We start from the raw sequence: 18,889 nt of genomic DNA on the forward strand, positions 1-18,889 counted from the left end.
TCCCTACTGTGCTGTTCCCGTTATGGAGACTCTGACGTGAGAAAACAAAGCCTTGCCTTGACCAAGATGGCGGCCTCATCACAGACACAGTACAGAACAAGGCATGGGATGTCAGTACACTTTTGACACTTTTGGGGGGACCAGTGACATTACTACAGTAATCAGTGCTAAAAATATGCACTGATACTGTAATAATGACACTGGCACGGAAGGGGTTAACACTGTGGGTGATCAATGGGTTAAATGTGAGCCTAGGGGAGTGATTCTAACTGTATTGGGACGGGGCTTATGGAATGACCATCGTAGTCCCCGCTGCCGAGAGGGGGCAGGAGCACTCGCCCTCTAGCTGCCCGCGCGCAAACGACATAGCCCTACGTCATTTCGTGCAGGAGGGCCAGCCTGCTGCAGTATATACGCAGTGGGCAGTCCAGAACCGGTTAAGGGCACATCATGAGACAGATGCAGACAAAGGTGTATAAAAGAAGCATTTATTAATTCAACTATTAAAACCAATAACCATTAAAATGGTGAAATTGACCGAACAAAGGTCCAGATCACCAAGCATGCAAATGAACATAACTATCGATAATGAGTCATGTATACAATATAAATACAATACATATCAAAAAGGGCGTGGGTATGAGAACAGGTCTGCTCAAAAGTCGACGCGTTTCGCGGTAAGCTTCATCAGGACTGTATACAGACAATAATATTCTCCTCCAAGCAAACAAGACAAATAATTGGGGCGCACACAGGGGGTTCAAAGGTGTCAAAATTTGAGCAGACGTATTCTTATACCCACGCACTTTTTGATATGTATTGTATTTCTATTGTATACATGACTCACTATCAATAGTTATGTTCATTTGCATACATGCTTGGTGATCTGGACCTTTGTTTGGTCAGTTTCACCATTTTAATGGTTATTGGTTTTAATAATTGAATTAACCACTTTACTACCAGTCACGTAACCTCTACGTGATCAGACTTTGAGTGGTTATACCGGGATGATGCCTCTAGCTAGAGGCATCATCCCGGTACCGTTGTTTGAAGCCGACGGTCGGCTTTCCGTCGGTAACGATCGATGCGGCTCGGGAGCCGCTCGATCGTTACCCGGGGGGGCGGGAGGGGACGTCCCCCCCCTCCCGCCGCCTTCCGCGGCTTTGCTCGGGGCTACCGTCCCACCGGGAGCCCCGAGCACCCAGCCGGCACGTCCGCCGGCTGGATGGAGTCCCGATGAATGCCGGAAACGGCATCGATCGGGTCTCCGATGACGTAACCCGGAGGCGGCGTCCATGACGTCACGTCCGGGTTACTGTGCTGCAAAAGGCGGCAGATTTGAAAAACGGCTGTATGCAAAAATGCCGTTTTCGGCGTTTTGCATACAGGGAAGTGTAGTGGAGGGGTCTAGGGTCTTTTAGACCCTCGATCCCTCCATAAAGTGTACCTGTCACGACATATTGCTGTCACCAGGGATGTTTACATTGCTTGTGACAGCAATAAAAGTGATCAGATTTTTTTTTTTTTAAAAACCTGTAATAAAGTTTAAAAAAAAAGAAAAAATAAATAGGAAAAAAAAAAAAAAAAAAAATTTAGCCGTCCCCGTCACCGTTAGCTCGCGCACAAAAAAAAACGTATACGCAAGTCGAGCCGCAAATGAAATCGCTGTTCAAACCACACATGTGAGGTATCGCCGCGATCGCCAGAGCGTGGGCAATAATTAAAAAAAAAGAGCTACACTCTAACTCTAAACTGGTAACCGTTAAATAAATTTAAAGCGTCGCAGATTGAGATCTCTATTGACCGTAGTTTGTCGCCATCCCACGGGGGGGCGCAATTTTAAACCGTAACATGTTTGGTATCTATTTACTCGGCGTGACATCATCTTTCACAATATACAAAAAAAATGGGCTAACTTTACTGTTTAGTATTTTTTAAATGCAGTGAAATGTGATTTTTCAAATTTTTTCCAAAAAAATGGCGTTTTAAAGACCGCTGCGCAAATACCGCGTGACAAAAAATTTTGCAATGACCGACATTTTATTCTCCAGAGTCTTTGCTAAAAAAATATATATAATGTTTGGGGGTTCTAAGTAGTTTTCTAGGAAAAAATACTGGTTTTAACTTGTGAACAAAAAGTGTCCGAAATAGGGCTGGGGCTAAAGTGGTTAATAAATGTTTCTTTTATACACCTTTGTCTGCATCTATCTCATGATGTGCCCTTACAGTCCACACATATTTACTGTTCTTTCATACAACTGTTGTTTTTTTGTTCGTATATCTGGATTATGGCACACTCTAGATAGATCTTTTTTCTTTTTCACCTTTCTAACATGTTATGATTTAAATAAAGACCTAGCCGATCATGTCAACACCACACCCCAACTACTTTCTAACATGTTACATGTATCACTTGTATTTAGGGAGTATGAATGTTACAGTACAGCACCTGCCCACACATCCCTCACGCCCCCCTCCTCCCAGGGTGGGGGACCTTCTCCCCATAGCCTCTGACACAATTCAAAAGCAGCACGATCACGCAGGGCTCCGCCCACACAGTCAAGTCATTAATTCACAGTTTTCTGTGAATGAATGAACTACAAGTACCGTCGTCCACCGTGGCAGATGGCTTGTAGTTCTCAATGAATGGAGAAGGCACTGGTGAGTGCTCTCATAGTTTATTGATTCTTCCTGCAGTTCAGTAACTGTCTGCCCGTATGGGAGAAACTGAGGGTCTGCAGTATCCTGGCATTGCACCCGCGATCTGCTGATCACCTGTGCAATGCTTTACAGACTGCAGTGAGGAAAGAAAAAAAATACACATTTTTTTTTTTACTTTCAAAAAGATGTGCAAAAAGTGAACTTATTCTTTATCCTAGCAATTGGAACAGGTTTTTGGATACAGCCAATGCTCAGACACAAACAATGATTTGTGACTTTTCATCACCCGTAACCTGAAAGCTTTTTTTTTTTTTTTTTTTTAATATATATTAATTGCTCTGCCTGAAAATGTAGCCCATCTATGACCAACAATAGTCAGACCAGACTGTAATAAGCACTAAATTCATGATGGAAGCAGACCATTAAAATGGATACATAACACTGACTTGTACGCTGACAGAGGTAAAATAAAGACGTAAGAAAACCTGCTTCCATTGCCTGAACAGTCAGATTGTGCCAGCCAGAGGTCTCACGGTCCAAAGGTTTGGTTATACTAACTTCACCCGTCTCTTCATCAATTTCAAAAATTCCATCATCTGATGATTTGTCCAAAGAATACCTGGGGAATTTAACACATTTAGATGTAAGTTATACTTTTTGCAGAAAAAAATCTGACCTAAACAGCCAGTGCCTACATGACTAACGGCTTCTGGTAACGAGAAACTAGTTCTTTCACTATTAGGGTCTCCATACATGTAATAATATGACCATATAGTTTTTGTACAATTAATTTTAAAGTTATCAAAACTATGTAATATGAGGATCTAGGAAATGTATCCAATCAATGTATATTCAATCTTACAGGCCCTTGCATTACATAAAAATCCACATGCAGTGCTAGCACATATCCAGTTGATATGTATATGAAAGAAGAGTTGAATATCCTCCACCAGCTTGTGTGTGAATGAAAAGCACATTACACCACAGTGAGGCACTCCAATCTCCTTACAAGACAATAGATTGAGATGGGCAGTATACAATGTATCCCTCAAGTTAGCCGCAACAGAGCAGTCAGTGATTGACAGTAGCAGAGCAATTTCCCAGCAGTTGGCCCGTGCTCACAACCTCCCAGACATTGGCAACATGAAGATCCAAGAGATGACCACAGGACCTTAATCCACTCAACCTGACCGATCAATCAATATGAACATAACCAAAAAATGAATGAAAGGCTCATAGTGAAGTTCGTAAATCAGGGAGTAGATTTATTACAAGTTGTACTTTCATAAAATAAATGAACAAGAGCAATAGACATTCAAAAACTCAGCGGCTTCAGCGTGCTTGTGTCCTCATCCTCACAAGTGCCTGACTAGTTTCGGCCAATAGGCCATCATGAGAGGCGTGACCTATCCACACAGGCACGCTCTATTTGTCTAGGTTGACAGGAACTGACACCAGTGTCGGAACTTACGTCACTCCGGCACTAGACATCAGGATATTATTACTTTCACATCATGTGTTTCAGATGCCGGACGTATAAGGTATATAATTTAAGGTAAGATTGTATTTAAGGTAAGAAATACAATTCTGGTCTTCTATTAGTATAGATGATGTCCTCCTCCCATTTGGCCATAAATAGTTTGGTCATACTGGGGGTGAATTTAGCGCCCATAGCGACACCCCTATTTAAGAGGTAAAAGGATCCCCCAAACCAAAAATAATTATGGGACATAGCAAACTCCAACAGTTTTACCACAAAGTCCCTCTGAGCAGGAATTAGGCCAACATCTAGTTAAGAAGGTTTCACCTGCTTCATAACCGTGATGGCGGGAAATGATGGTATACAAAGATGCCACATCAGCAGTAGCCATGATGTAGTCATTTTTACACTCCAATTCACACAAAGTTTTAATAACCTCAGTGGAATCTCTCAAGAAAGAAGGAGTCTGGGAAAAGGATGACTACCTTAGACAAGATATGGTGTTGAAGGATAGATTTCTTGAAAAGGGATACAAAGATGATGACCTAGATAGAGTAATTATGGATGTAGGGAGTAAGGATAGAGCCGTCATTTTAGAAGGGGGCCAACATAAACGAAACATGAAGGAACATAATTTTGCCTTCATTACTACCTATTCTAGACAAAATTTTGACATTAAAAAAGATAATTGCTGGACAATGGAAGGTATAAAAAAATGATAGACTGTTAGGTCTAGTCTAGCTTGTGTGGATAGGTCACTCCTCTGACGATGGCCTATTGGTCGAAACTAGTCAGGCACTTGTGACAACGATGACACAAGCATGCTGAAGCTGCAGCGTTTTGGAATGTCTATTGCTCATGTTCATTTATTTTATGTAAGTAAAACTTGTAATACATCTACTCCCTGATTTACGAACTTCACTATGGGCCTTTCAGTCATTTTTTGGTGATGTTCATATCGATTGGTCGGTTGGGTTGAGTGGATTAAGGTCATGTGGTCATCTCTTGGATCTTCATGTTGCCAATGTCTGGGAGGTTGTGAGCACGGGCCAACTGTTATGGTGTTGAAATCGCTCTGCTACTGTCAATCACTGACTGCTCTGTTGCTGCTAACTTCTGAGGGATATATTTAATACTGGTCTCATTCTATTGTCTGGTAAAGAGATGGGAGTGCCTCACGGTGGTGTAGTGTGCTTTTCATTCACACAGCTACTGGTGGAGGATATTGATCTCTTATTTCACGTAAATATAAACTGGATATGTGCTAGTGCTGCATATTATCTTTTATTGACTATTTGTTATCTACAAATTTATGGTGGCTGCTTGCCGATTTTCACCTATTTATAGACATACCACTTCTAGCATAGCGCGGATTGCCCCTCTAAATTTTTTGCTACCTTGCATTACATAGTTGCTGGTAATTCAATGCATGCAATGAGCTTTAGTTTCCCTTAACAGAAATGGCTGATGTAGCCTATACTATATGACCACATTTACTGAGCCTGCAGTTACTTCTCTGTGTGGTCACTGTCTAGTCTCTTGACAGATGGCTGAACTCCTCCGATGCATTCCTATCAACACAAACCTCACCCTCCTCAATATTAGACTCGAAATGTAGAAAAAACAAGAGTGCCACCCCAAAGGCCTAGAAGTCCAAGACTATTTATTTCATCATAGTTCTAAAATAGCAAAGATAAAAATATTTATTTCACCATAATCAAAAAATAATGTGTTCCGGAGTTATGGCATTTTTGTGGGCTGTAAGGAATGTAAACAATGTATGTAAATAATAATAAAAAGAGTCGGTTCACACTAATCCGACTCGAAGCCGCCCGACTTCGGGCGACTAATGAAGTCGCCCGTGCAGCGCGACTTTGGCGCGGCTTGCAACAACTTCTCATAATGGAAGTGAATGCAAGTCGCGCCGACTTTGCCAAAAAATAGTGCAGGAACCTTTTTCTAAGTCGGAGTGACTTGAGTCACTCTGATTAGAATGGTTCCATTGCACAGCATTGGAAGCTACTTGTCAGGCGACCAAGTCACCTGACAAGTCGGATCAGTGTGAACTGGCAGTAAAACAATACTATGTTATTATTTACATACAAGTAGTTTATATTCCTTTTAACCCAGACAAAGGGGAAGGTTATAGCTCTAAAATGTACTGGACAGTTACCTATGGATTTGATGAAACAAAAACTTCCTGGCTTCCATCAGACATGTACAGTATACTGTAACTGAACAAAGCTCTCAAAAACACAATGACCACCCATTACCCTATGGTAAATGGGAATGTTTTAAGTTTTTACCACTGTATATAGTAGTATATGGTATATAAACGTTTGATAGTTGCTGATTATTGAGTTTAATACATGGCTGCTCAAAAGGATTAGAGAAGAAAGGGGGAGCACAGAATATTGTTTGCCTGCTTTTTGACCCCTAAACCTTTGGTGTGGATCTCTTATTTTACTTACAACTTACTATACTCAACAGGGGCTTCTTTGAGACCTCCAATTGTTAGAGAGCTGCCTAACTATTTGAGCCATTATATATTGCAGTGAACTTATCTTCTCACTCTGGATCTAGCACCTCCATTTTACATATATAGAAATATTAGACGGTCAGGGATTTGGTCTGTTAAAGGAATATCTAAAGCCAAAACTTTGTTTTCGCTGTTTCGGATTAGGGGGATGACCCTCTATTTGCCATGGAGACCTTTATAACAGGAACAGAAAGTGGTAGGAAATTACTTTCATGGCTGTCCCCGGAACAGGAGGTAAGGGAGATCGTACAATGTTCCAGTGTCAAATGTCTTAAAGTGAATTTCCTTTCTGTTGTGTCTCCATAATAATTATAACATTATCAAAACAAATTCAGTTTTAGTTTTAATATACTTTCACAACTAAAATATGGCTTTGTGCTAGCTTTCCATATTTCTCCCACGTAAAAGAGGCACAAAGTTTGAGCCAATCAAGCTCTATTGGGAGTTGGTTTACAGGAGCAGAAAACACCACATAAGTAGGCTGCTGCTCCTTCATTGTCCAGTCATCATGCTGAGCAGGTGATCAACAAAGCAGATCTTTGGCAGCTTTTTTCACCTGCAGCCACCAATCAGATGGGTGTGTACCATTTTGGTGGGGCTTGTTACTATGCACTAAGAAGATATGCTCATTGCTGATTCTATGTGCCTCTAGAACAGTTGCTCCTGTTATCTCCATAATGATTTTGGGTGGCTAGAACCTTATTTAGGGCCAAACTTGCTATTTATTTGGATACCCATAAGGAGATATTTTGAATGATCTGATTTGAGTAGGTAAAAGAAGCATTTCCATAAATCGAAATATCATCAGATAATATTGTCACGTTTTATTCAAGAAAAATGTTCTGCTACATTTACAAGCTTTTTAAAAGCTCAGCTCTAGTTTTATAGAGAGATTTTAGCTTTATGTTAAAACCCTTAAATAATAAATTGAAAATCTAACCACAGCAATTACTATATTAAAACAGTATAATTATTTCCAATGAAATGAACTTCAAGGTTCAGTTAGAGACATTATTAAAATGCACATTATGTTCTTTTTATAATCAAAATATATACCATATGAGAACACACAGCCAAAGCGACTTCAGAAATAAATTAAGTTCCTTCGTATACAGAAAAAAGACTGTTGGAACACTTGCTTTGGATATCATTGGTGGTTATTAATAAAAAGCTATTCCAAAAACATACAACTTCTCTTCACCATATTAGATATGTAATGCAATGGAAATAATGTGTATGTATATACCAATATGCACAGTTCAGTACAAAATATGCATTGTGGATTGGTTCTCAGCCTGCACAAGCTTGCTAAATGCTTACATTTTACACATGGTAAGCCATGTATGCAATAATTACTGTATATAGAACATTAGACTAGGTTGCTTTCACTCCTCTACTTTATCTCTCTATCATATTACTGTAATTACCATAAAAAAACTAAAATAATTTTCTATTTCTATGTGTCCATTAACACTTTTTGCACTCTGGCTACACAGACATCGCCACAAGACACAGGAAAGCGCATACCACACTGGGTTGAGATGCCATTAAATTTGAATGTCACCCACAGCACACTAACAAAACACACTTCCACTGTAGCGTACCACAAAATTGTTCATTGTGTGCTGCATTTGAAAAAATGGTGCCTGTCCAATTTTGTCTGTGATGTGATGTGCAACCAAATTAAATTAAGGGCTGCCTTAAGGCAATATACATGAACCAGTGGCACAACACATTTTGCCATGTGTTTATTATTGCAACACAGAAAAAAGATGTGAATGGGTTTTAAATGAAAACCTCTTCCTGCAATGCCTCTAGATCAATTGGCATAAAAATATTGAAAATATCACTCATATATTCATGGCAATAAAGCAAACCACCACGTGTTCATGAAAAACACCTATTCTCAATTTCGAGGAGGTCAAAAGCTGGGGTATAATGGAACACTTGTGAAAGAAAAGCTGACAGCCATCCTTAGTGCCACGCATGACAAATCCCTACGGGTTTGGCAACCCTGGTTTGACCATGTCCCTCCATCTTAAATGACCTCCTGTTTCCTAGAACTTTAGCCACTCTTTATTGGGTTGACAAGAGCCTCTGTGGTACTCTACCCTACGCCCCCCCATTTACCCATCTTCCTTCTCTCATTTCCAGACCTTCCTCCCTCTCTTTTTCTTACCCAACTTTTAATCTCTCTAAGCCCCCCGTGTGCTCTCCTCCCTAACCCTGGCCGTGGCCAATCACCCCTCCCCCCCCATGTTTCTCTGACTGGGCTTTCCCATGATGGGGTTTATTAGGCTCCAGTGATATTAGTATGGCCGTGGACTAATGAGCAGGATATTGCTCCGATTGCCCTGTTGTTAGTTTTCTCGTTCTCGTCAACAGTTAATGTGTTTCTACACAGCAAGACTATCTTTCACTCTCTATGAAATAGTCTATTGCCAATTAGGCACCTAGGTCATACACTATTGATATTATGATGTGGTTTCTAAGGCAACTTATCAAAGGTGGAGAATTTGTACAATTGTTCATTGGAATGTACTCTTTATTTGCACTGTATGTGTACTATTCCATTAGTTAAAACTTTAAAAAAAGATTGAAAAGATAAGCCCTACAACGAGCAGCTGCAATATCTATGGTTTAAAACGCCTATGACATGCTATGAGTACAGATAGGGGGTTGTAATCACTATCCTTACATCTGCATGGGCAGTCAACCACTATGTCTCACAAAAAACAACAGGGTCGGATTTACCAGTAGGCACAATGTCCTGTCTAGTGTGGGCAGAGGCAGATTCCCCCAGTACAGTTATTTGCAACCAACCTTTATCTGGGCACAATAGACTGTGTATCTTTAAGCTCCATCAAAGGAAATATGGCCCTGAGTGACAGGAAGTGTGCTTTACAGCAGTGGTCCTCAACCCTGGCCTACAGGGCCCACTAACAGGCCAGGTTTGCAAGATAACTGAAATACATCCCAGGTGATATCATTTGCTGCTCAGTGATTGCAGTACTCTAGTCTGCATCTCCACAAGGTAATACTTAAAATCTGGCCTGTTAGTGGGCCCTGAGGACTGGAGTTGAGGACCACTGCTTTACACTACCGAATGGCCAACTTTGGCTATCAATTAGAAAGTGTGAGCCCCACTTTAGTGTACTTGACAGATGAACTAATTGACTACATTCATCTTATTGACTGCCTGTCTCCTTATTAAAATGACGGATTTATGCAAGAAGTATTCTGGCTGGTTACTGTGGGCAATGCACCTAAAGCTTTATGGAGTAAGACTGTTTTAGCAAAAAAAAAAAAATATTCACAGACTCATTAATAAATAGATGTAGATGGGTTTAGTATGTGACTTTGACATACTTTCTGATAGTTTGACTTTTCTAAAGTTCTTTAAAGTTTCTATATACTGTATAATTCTACTTAAACACAGTAGCACTGGGAAAACATAAGTGCCTATCTGTCCTATCTTTTTTTTACCCCCATACAGTTTTATTGTTCCCACAACTAGCATACAAATAACCCTCGGCATTTAGCATCTTAGCCTCATTTCTGATTCTGATGATCAGCATTGGAGTGTACCATACTCACCGTGGTTAAAAATGAGATAATTACAGACAATTACAAGAGCTGCTAGCAGTGTGTGACTTTTTAACCTTTCCAATCATGTCTGTGCCTGAGAAGACAATTGGGACATACATTTTTAGACTTTCAGGGAGCTTTCTGTGAGGACAAGCTATAGCAGAATGTAATATTGCCCTGCAAGAAGCTGCATCTTAGGCAGCAGACCTTTTTTTGCCTTGCCCAACTTGCTTACAGAAGCACAAATCGGAAACTCTCTCTCTCTCAACTTCCATGTTTATTCACGCTAGAAGGCTGAAAGTTTGTGACCATAACACAAATTTGAGTTTCTTGAACATCCAATTCATAAACCATGCCCATTTCTATGGCCTTGGTACTCTTTATGGCTATACCAGCCTCCAGTCTTCTGAGAAGGCTTTCACAAGATTTAAAAGTGTGTTGGTGGAGATATTTGCAAATAATTTGTGGGCTTAGGCATTGATTTTGAACAAAAAATAACTGGCTTGCAATTAACATTCCAATTCACTCCAAAGGCGTTCAATAGATGAGGTCAGGTCTCTGCAGGCTATTCAAGTTCCACCACACCATATGGTTGATTTACTAAAGGAAAATAGATTCTGCAGGTGCAGCTGCTTCGGAGCTTGGTAAATGAGCAGAAGCTCTGTTGACTTCCATCATCCAATCAGGTGCAAGCAAAAATGCAGTTTAAATTTTCCTTGCATGTGATTGGGTACTCTTTGCAAAGGGAAGCTTTACCTCATTTACTAAGCTCTGGAGCTACTGCACTTTACAAAGTGCACAATATATTTGCCCTTAGTAAATCAACCCCCATGTCTTCATGGATATGGCATTGTGCACAGCGGAACAGTCATCAGAAAAGTGCCTTTCCAAAACTGTTGCCACAAAATTGGAAAGACGCAATTGTCTAATATATTGCTGTATGCTATAGCATTAACAGTACCCCTCACTGGAAACACCTATACTGAGTAATTTGAGGGAGGTGGTGTTCACAACAAGAGCTGCATTAACAAATACAGGCACCGTTAACATAGGCTATCTTAAGCTAAGTTACCTGACTGAGTTGTTGGCTTTATCTGGATCGCTGGCTGTAATTACTACGACCACTAATCCAATGTGTGCATCCTCAGAAACTTCAATGACCCCACTCAATGGGTGAAACTTAGGAGGTTCATCCACATCCAGGACTGACACCTTCACAATTGCTTGATCCCGAAAGGTGCCCAAATCCGAGAAGCGAGGATCCACAAAGCGGTTTTGAGCTTCCAAGACCAGAGAGTGTTCTTTCTGCGTCTCAAAATCCAGAGGCTGCAAAAAAGACAAAGATCTAATGGTAAATCCAACATTCTGAGACCCAATTTAGCTTATAATGTGAATAAAAATAAATGGGTCAACAGAGCAAGAGAAAGCAAAATGGAAATTCCAGTTAGTCAGTGTATAAGTTTCCAACTTATTGGAAAATGAATGCTCTGCAAATTCCTGCAAACATTTAAGAATATGCTTATTAATATAGCTCTGTAATTACTTTTAGATAGGAGAAGAAAGTTCTTTAGCAGGGGAATTTAAATGATGTGTGATAAATAGAATGGAGACTCACAAGCTCTGTTCTCTTGACCATATCTAAGAAAGTTAATAATGGTAATTGTGATCACATTCATTAAGTTCAGTATCTAACACATTGCACAAATCAACTTAAAGGGAAAACATAGTGGATTTCAGGGAGCAGACTTTTTTATTTATTGCAGTGTGCCTCTTCCATATAATTATTACTGTATTAAATGTAGAGATTTATAAATTAGCCCCTAAAGAGAGCTCTCAGTGGCTCACTGTAATCATTCTGTCTCTCTAATAATATCTGTTGACTTAACACATCAGCCACCTAGGGTGTGCTTTGTTTTCAAATAGTGAGCCGACTTATAGGGGCCATACAACAGTTATATCACTACTTTAAAAAAAAAGGAACAAAAAAAGATTTATGAAGCACAATGATGTCGTTTACAGATGTGCTTAGGGCTCCACTGGCTTTGGAAGTCATAAACCTGTGGAGCACCATTAAAAAAATGGAAAGTGCAGTGAAAAAAAACCCAGGAGGAGAATCATGTGACTGGTCCAAGTACGTTGTAATATTACCAGCTTGTTGGAGATACAACAACTTTAAAGCTTAGCCTATTACAGATTAACTGCAGTTCACAAATAGGACAATAGATGTCGCTAATGCTCAGTGATATGCTATGCATTTCTATGATGTGTTGTAATATCCTGTACACTGCACTGAACTTGTTGGTTATCTCTTCCTGTCTGTGTTCTTATTACAATGAGGTGACATCTTTGCTATCTGTGTTATGTTTCAATAAAGAAGCCAGTTCCTGTTACTCCACAATATCTGATCTGAATGAACTCCGCTGCACCCAGTGATCGCACTCTGCAACACAGCTCTCCTCCAATCTTGGATTATTCTCTCTTGCATTAAGCATAGGGAACTTCTTAAACCACAGCAGGCTCCACACTGCAGCCCATATTTAATAAATGGTCTGTAAAATGAATGCTGTGATGTGCAGAGCCCCGTGTAGTATACCAATATCCACTGCCCTATATAAATTGGCCCCACACTGGATTTTGAGAAAGAGCAGCAAGGGCCTATTCACACATAGTGCACTATAGTAATATACGGGGTGACACACGCTTTGCCGAAGTGCATTGCAATGTTTTGCAAATATGTGTTTCCATTCATTGGGGTGCGCACAACTCAATTCACAATGGGGTTGATTTACTTAAGAGAAATAGACTGTGCACTTTGCAAAGTCCAGTTGCACTCTGCAAGAGCAGTTGCTCCAAAGCTTAGTAAATGAGCAGATGCTCTGCTGACTTCCATCATCCAATCATGTGCAAGCAAAAATGCATTTTTTTTTTCCTTGCATGTGATTGGTTATTCTTTGTAAAGTTAAACTTTACCTCATTTACCAAGCTCTGAAACTGCATTATGCAAAGTGCACAATCTATTTGCCTTTAGTAAATCAATCCCAATGCTGTTGCTGTGCACAACAAAAAGTGAAAAAACAAAGGTGGAGCAATTTATCCTGCATTGAGGCCCAGTTCTTTTTAGTGAGGAACCATCCATCATAGCAATGTTCTAATAAGGATTTGGAACTTCAGAAATTTCAGTAATGTTGTTGCTTTGCCTGTCAGTATTTAAGCATAACATCATTCAGTTAAAAGTTGCTGCAGGCATGCATGTGGGCGTAGGATGACACACGTGTGGAGTGTGCTCATCAATGCCGGTACCAGGCAGAGACTGCAGTCATGTGAAGAATCAAAAATTAAGGCAGTTCCCTAACTCAGAGATGAGCTTCAATGTGTGCAGTAATAAAGTGCAGAGTTCCTCTGGAAAGCGACTTGGCCCATGTCATTACACACTGTAATTTGTATAAGGAGGGACTTGCTGAGCCTGCACCCACTCCACTAGTTCAGCATATCTCTGTTACCTCCCTCCCAGTAACAGAATGTGGTCCTACCAAGCACCTAGCACAGACCTCATGCATGCTCTCACTTAAAGTAATTGTAAAGTCTTGTTTATTTTGTAATTAAAACAAACATGTTATACTTACCTGCTCTGTTGCAGTGGATTTGCACAGAGCAGCCTGGATCCTTTTCTTCTCAGGGTCCTTCTTCGGCTCTCCTGTTGGGTGTCCCCAAGCAGAGGCATAAGGCTGCTGTACTGGAATTGAATGGCTCTAAGATGTCCCTTGTTAGAAGGCTAGCTGGGTTTAGCACATGGCTGCTTCTCCTCTATAGGTTGTGGGGTGTAATGGTTGAAGCTACTCATTCAGCCTTTGGTGGATCTTGTGGCACATATGACTGCTGAACAGGTCTCTTGCTGGACAGGTCCCAATGGCTCCCAGGGTGGCTTCAGCTGACCCTAGCTGAGTTTGAAAAGGTGTGAGGCTTCATCTGCTGCTTTCTCTCATTTACTCTTCTCCTCTGGCTCCTTCTTTCTGCTCAGGAGCAGAGCACCCCAGCATATGGGTCCCCTCCAGGCATCCAGAATATTTATGAACTGTCTCTTAATTTTCTGGGCCACCCTTGACCAGGGATTGGAGGAGACTCCATAAATATTTAGGCCTTATCTCTGCCCCTCTGCCCTCTAAGTTCTAGAACTCTCCAGCAGTTCCAGAAGCCAGGGGAAGGTAACAGAAGCTCAGCCCTTGAAGCTCTGCCAACTAACTCTAAACAAACTAACCCTGGCTCCTCTGCCCAACGAAATTTCCCTACTGTACACAGAGGGTGCTTCATACAACTAAAATGAGAGATCAAATGTTTTGTAACAATAAAGGAGCTCCTACCTAGGGACCTAGACAAGGTTAGACACTTTATTAAGATACCTGCTCACTTTTTGTCATTTTCAAACCCAACATGATCTGGCTCTGTACTACCAGGCTGACAGGTAAAGGCAGAGCACATGAGCTTTTCACATTTTGGCATAGAGCTCATGGCAGAGAACTACTTGAAAAGTCTTGATGAGCGACTTCTGATAGAAGCTCCCAATATCATGTCCCATGAAAGCCCTTCACAACATGATCCTCTTTTTGTCATTGTCTATGTTGCTTGAATCTGGGACATGTATGATCAAATCAACTTGCCTTTATTCGTTCTTCAAGAAATGGCAGCTTTTAGAATCCAGGCCATATAAAGAAATGTTACCTTAGCATTACGCAAATTATGCTCTAGGGGGGAACCTCTGGGGGAATCCAGGATGGAGAAGGATTTGGGGGTTCTAGTGGAAGATAGACTAAGTAATAGCATGCAATGTCAAGCTGCAGCTGTCAAAGCCGGTAGAATATTAGCATGCATAAGGGAGGGGATATATTCCAGAGATAAGACTATAATCCTGCCACTTTATAAAACCCTGGTCTGCCCACATCTGGAGTATTCTGTCCAGTTCTGATCGCCAATCCTCAGAAGGGATGTGCTGAAACTGGAAAGAGTCCAAAGAAGGGCAACTAAACTAATAAGGGGATTGGAGGACCTTAATTATGAGGAGCGATTACAAGTGCTTAATTTATTGTCCTTGGAGAGGAGACGCCTGAGAGGGGACATGATAGCAATTTACAAATACCTCAATGGCGTTCCCAGCATAGGTAAAAAACAATTTAGTCTCAAGGAGTGCAAGAAGACACGTGGCCACACAATGAGATTAGAGGAGAGGTGGTTTCATTTTAAGCTGTGTAAGGGGTTCTTCACTGTAAGGCCGGTGGGAATGTGGAAATCTCTTCCACAATTGGTGGTAGCTGCGGGGAGTATGGCTACTTTTAAAAGACTCTTGGACATGCATCTCACAGATCACAACATTCAGGGTTAAGGGATATAATCAGGCCACTGACACACACACACACCTGTACAGGTTGAACTGAATGGACTGATGTCTTTATTCAACCTTATCTACTATGTAACTATGAATGATGTTTCCAGGAGAATGACTATATGTAATAGAGTACCATGACATACTGGGGTTGATTTACTAAAGGCAAATAGACTGTGTGTTTTGCAAAGTGCAGTTGCACTCTGCAAGTGCAGTTCCTCCAGAGCTTTGTAAATGAGGTACAGTTTAACTTTACAAAGAATAACCAATCACATGCAAGTAAAAAAAAAAAACCTGCATTTTTGCATGCACATGATTGGATGATGGAAGTTAACAGATTTTCTGTTCATTTACTAAGCTCTAGAGCAACTGCTCTTGCAGAGTGCAACTTTGCAAAGTGCACAGTCTATTTCTCTTAAGTAAAATAACCCCATTGTGAATTGGTGTGTGCAGTTATGCACATGTGCTTTTCAAAATGAATGGCAACACATATTTGCAAAGCATTGCACTTCGGCAAAGCGTGTGTCACCGCGTATATTACCATAGTGCACTATGTGTGAATAGGCCCTTGCTGAAATATCAGTTGATCCAGAGCTTAGTAAATGAGCAGAAGCTCTGCTGACTTCCATTATCCAATCACATGCAAGCAAAAATGCTGTTTCTGTTTATTTGCCTTGCACGTGATTGGGTATTCTTTGCCAAATGAAGCTTTACCTCATTAACTAAGCTTTGGAGCAACTGCACTTTGCAAAGTACACAGTCTATTTGCCTTTAGTAAATCAACCCCACTGGACGTAATGCAAGCTATATTTTAAAGAACCTCAGCTATGAAGCAAAACTTCTGTACAGTATAGGAAGGCTCTGATGGACATTTCTTGACTCTAATGCCCACCATACTTCATACTTTTAAAAATCAAGCTCATTATAAGTAAATGTTTGCCTCCCGCTGAATCTTGCTCTTGTGAAGTGAAATGCTGGCCTGAAGACTCTTTAGAAATCAATACTACCATGAGTGCTGGATTCCTGGTCCGCTTAGTGAGTCCTCCCTCCAACCCCTGCCTCACTACCATGTCCTCATCTCTATAAGTGCTCCAATGTAGTGACAGTGTACTGAAACCAAACTAAAGGCCTAATAACCAGGCAGCTAGCATTTTTAGAACATTGTTCTGAGTATAGTAACTTTCTAGCTGTCATTGGCTTCATGCAGTCCATTGGTCTGGAAAAAACATGTGCAACCAGTAAAATCAAAGTCTAGACCCTTGATCAGGCAACTAGTTCTAGACCAGTGATTCTATAGGCATTAAAGCCAGATGATTAGCCAGGTATGTAGCCCTTTCAGATGTAGAGGTCAGCAATGGCAAGCATATATATCTGTGTGAAGAAAGCTGTGCCATTTGGAAGAACTTTCAAACACTGCGCAGCCGACCTGGGAATTGCTTTCTTTTAGCTTTAGCCTCAATTATTTAAGCCAGGCCAGGTCAGTGGAGCCGAAAATTAGAGCACAGAACTGCATATAACAAGGTGAAATTGATCTTGTTGAAACATGAATTTACACATATAAATTAGCAAACGACAAATAAACATATTTTATTAATTGCATTGTTCCCCCAGGTGAAGAACACATCTTCTGAGAGCAGGTATATGGATTTGTTTGGAATAAATACACCATTTTTTATGTATTACAGAGTAATAAACTATACAGGCCTCCATTAGTGATTAATATTTTAGAGGAAAAAAACTGAAATTAGAATCTCTTTGACAGGAAAGACTATATTTAAAAGTGAGGTTGGATTTAGTCTCTTTTCTTCTTTGTAGATAGCTTCCCTTGCCCCACTGCTCTCAGTATATATTGTACTCTATTGACGGAGAGACAGAAGAGCTCCCTTGATGACCATCAGATATACTGTCAATATCCTCATGGATATGTACAATATAGACTCCCACGGGTGATTTTTCACAATAATGACCATTGACTCTGAACAGACTCTTGGGTTTATTGACCTCGGTTCAATTTAGCATTGCATGTCAATTGATAACTACACTATATTGTTAAAAGTATTGGGACGCCTGCCTTTACACGCACATGAACTGTAATGGCATCCCACTCTTTGTCCGTAGCGTTAAATACTGAGTTGGCCCACCCTTTGCAGCTATAACACCTTCAACTCTTCTGGGAAGGCTGTCCACAAGGTTTAGGAGTGTGTCTATGGGAATGTTTGACCGTTTTTCCAGAAACACATTTGTTAGGTCTGGCACTGATGTGATGGGAAATCATGTAAAGAGGAGACTTTAATGTGATGGGAGGATTCTGATGTGTATTGGGACCTCTGATATGATGAAGGTCTCTGGCACAAAAGGGGGACTCTGATACGATGGGGGGACCTCTGACGTGAAGTTAATTTCATTAAGGTAGTTGTGTGCATCAAGAGGCGTAACTAGAACCTTCAGGGCCCCGGTGCAAGAAACCATGAAGGGCCCCTCCGGACCCCTGGCCAGGGCCCTTTCCTTCAAGCCTGGGGCTCTTCCCACTGACCCTGGGGCCCTTTACTCTCATTGCAGGGCCCTTTAGTACAATGCCGCAGCGGGACTTTTTCACAAGTTCTGCAGTGAGCCCCCTTCCTGCCATCTTGGGGCCTCCCCACGGTGGTGAAATGCCAGGGCCCGGTTGCAAGTGTGGCCTTTGCGATCCTGGAAGTTCACCCACTGGTGTCAGTAGTTATTTTTTGGTGTTTTAATTGTATTATTTTTTATCATTTTATTTTATTTTTTACAATGTCACTGACTATGACTGTCCATTCAGAAAATAAAGTAGCTGGTAAATTACATATTTACCGACCCCTTCCTGGTTCTCTATTGTGACAAATCCAGGGCAGCAGCTGGCAGGAGAGGGGAGGGAGCACAGTGGGGGGGCAGCACAGTGGGGGGGGGGGACCAGGGGAGCACATTAGGGGGGGACCAGGGGAGCACACAGGGGCCCAGAGATAGCAGAACACAAGTGAACTGGATAAGAGGAATGGCGGGGGTTGCATACAGAGGAACCAATCTCCTCCATTTTCCTCCTGCAGCTACAGGAGGAAAAAGGAGGACAGTGATTTCTCTACATGCCGCCCCTCCTATCCAGGTGTACAGGGGAGCAGCACAGGCCCCCTGGAGCATGAGGCCCAGTTGCAATTGCAACCCCTGTAGTTACGCCCCTGTGTGCATCATTCTAGGCTCAAATTTCCAATTGCTAGGCAGCATTTATGAT

The 18,889-nt window shown here is 41.2% G+C and overlaps 1 protein-coding gene across 1 annotated transcript in view; it reads right to left on the reverse strand.

The window, feature by feature from the left end:
• Positions 1 to 18,889, reverse strand: part of CDH22 (cadherin 22) — a 207,685-nt gene that overhangs the window by 37,197 nt on the left and 151,599 nt on the right. Inside the window, exons 6-7 of the mRNA XM_082272064.1 lie at positions 11,341 to 11,594; positions 3,147 to 3,280 (exon numbers count right to left, since the gene is read on the reverse strand). Of these exons, the coding sequence (XP_082128190.1) occupies positions 3,147 to 3,280; positions 11,341 to 11,594 (388 nt within the window). The remainder of the gene's footprint in view (positions 1 to 3,146; positions 3,281 to 11,340; positions 11,595 to 18,889) is intronic.

This window comes from Pelophylax lessonae, assembly GCF_965119305.1.
Source record: "Pelophylax lessonae genome assembly, chromosome: 11".
NCBI classification, from domain to species: domain Eukaryota; kingdom Metazoa; phylum Chordata; class Amphibia; order Anura; family Ranidae; genus Pelophylax; species Pelophylax lessonae.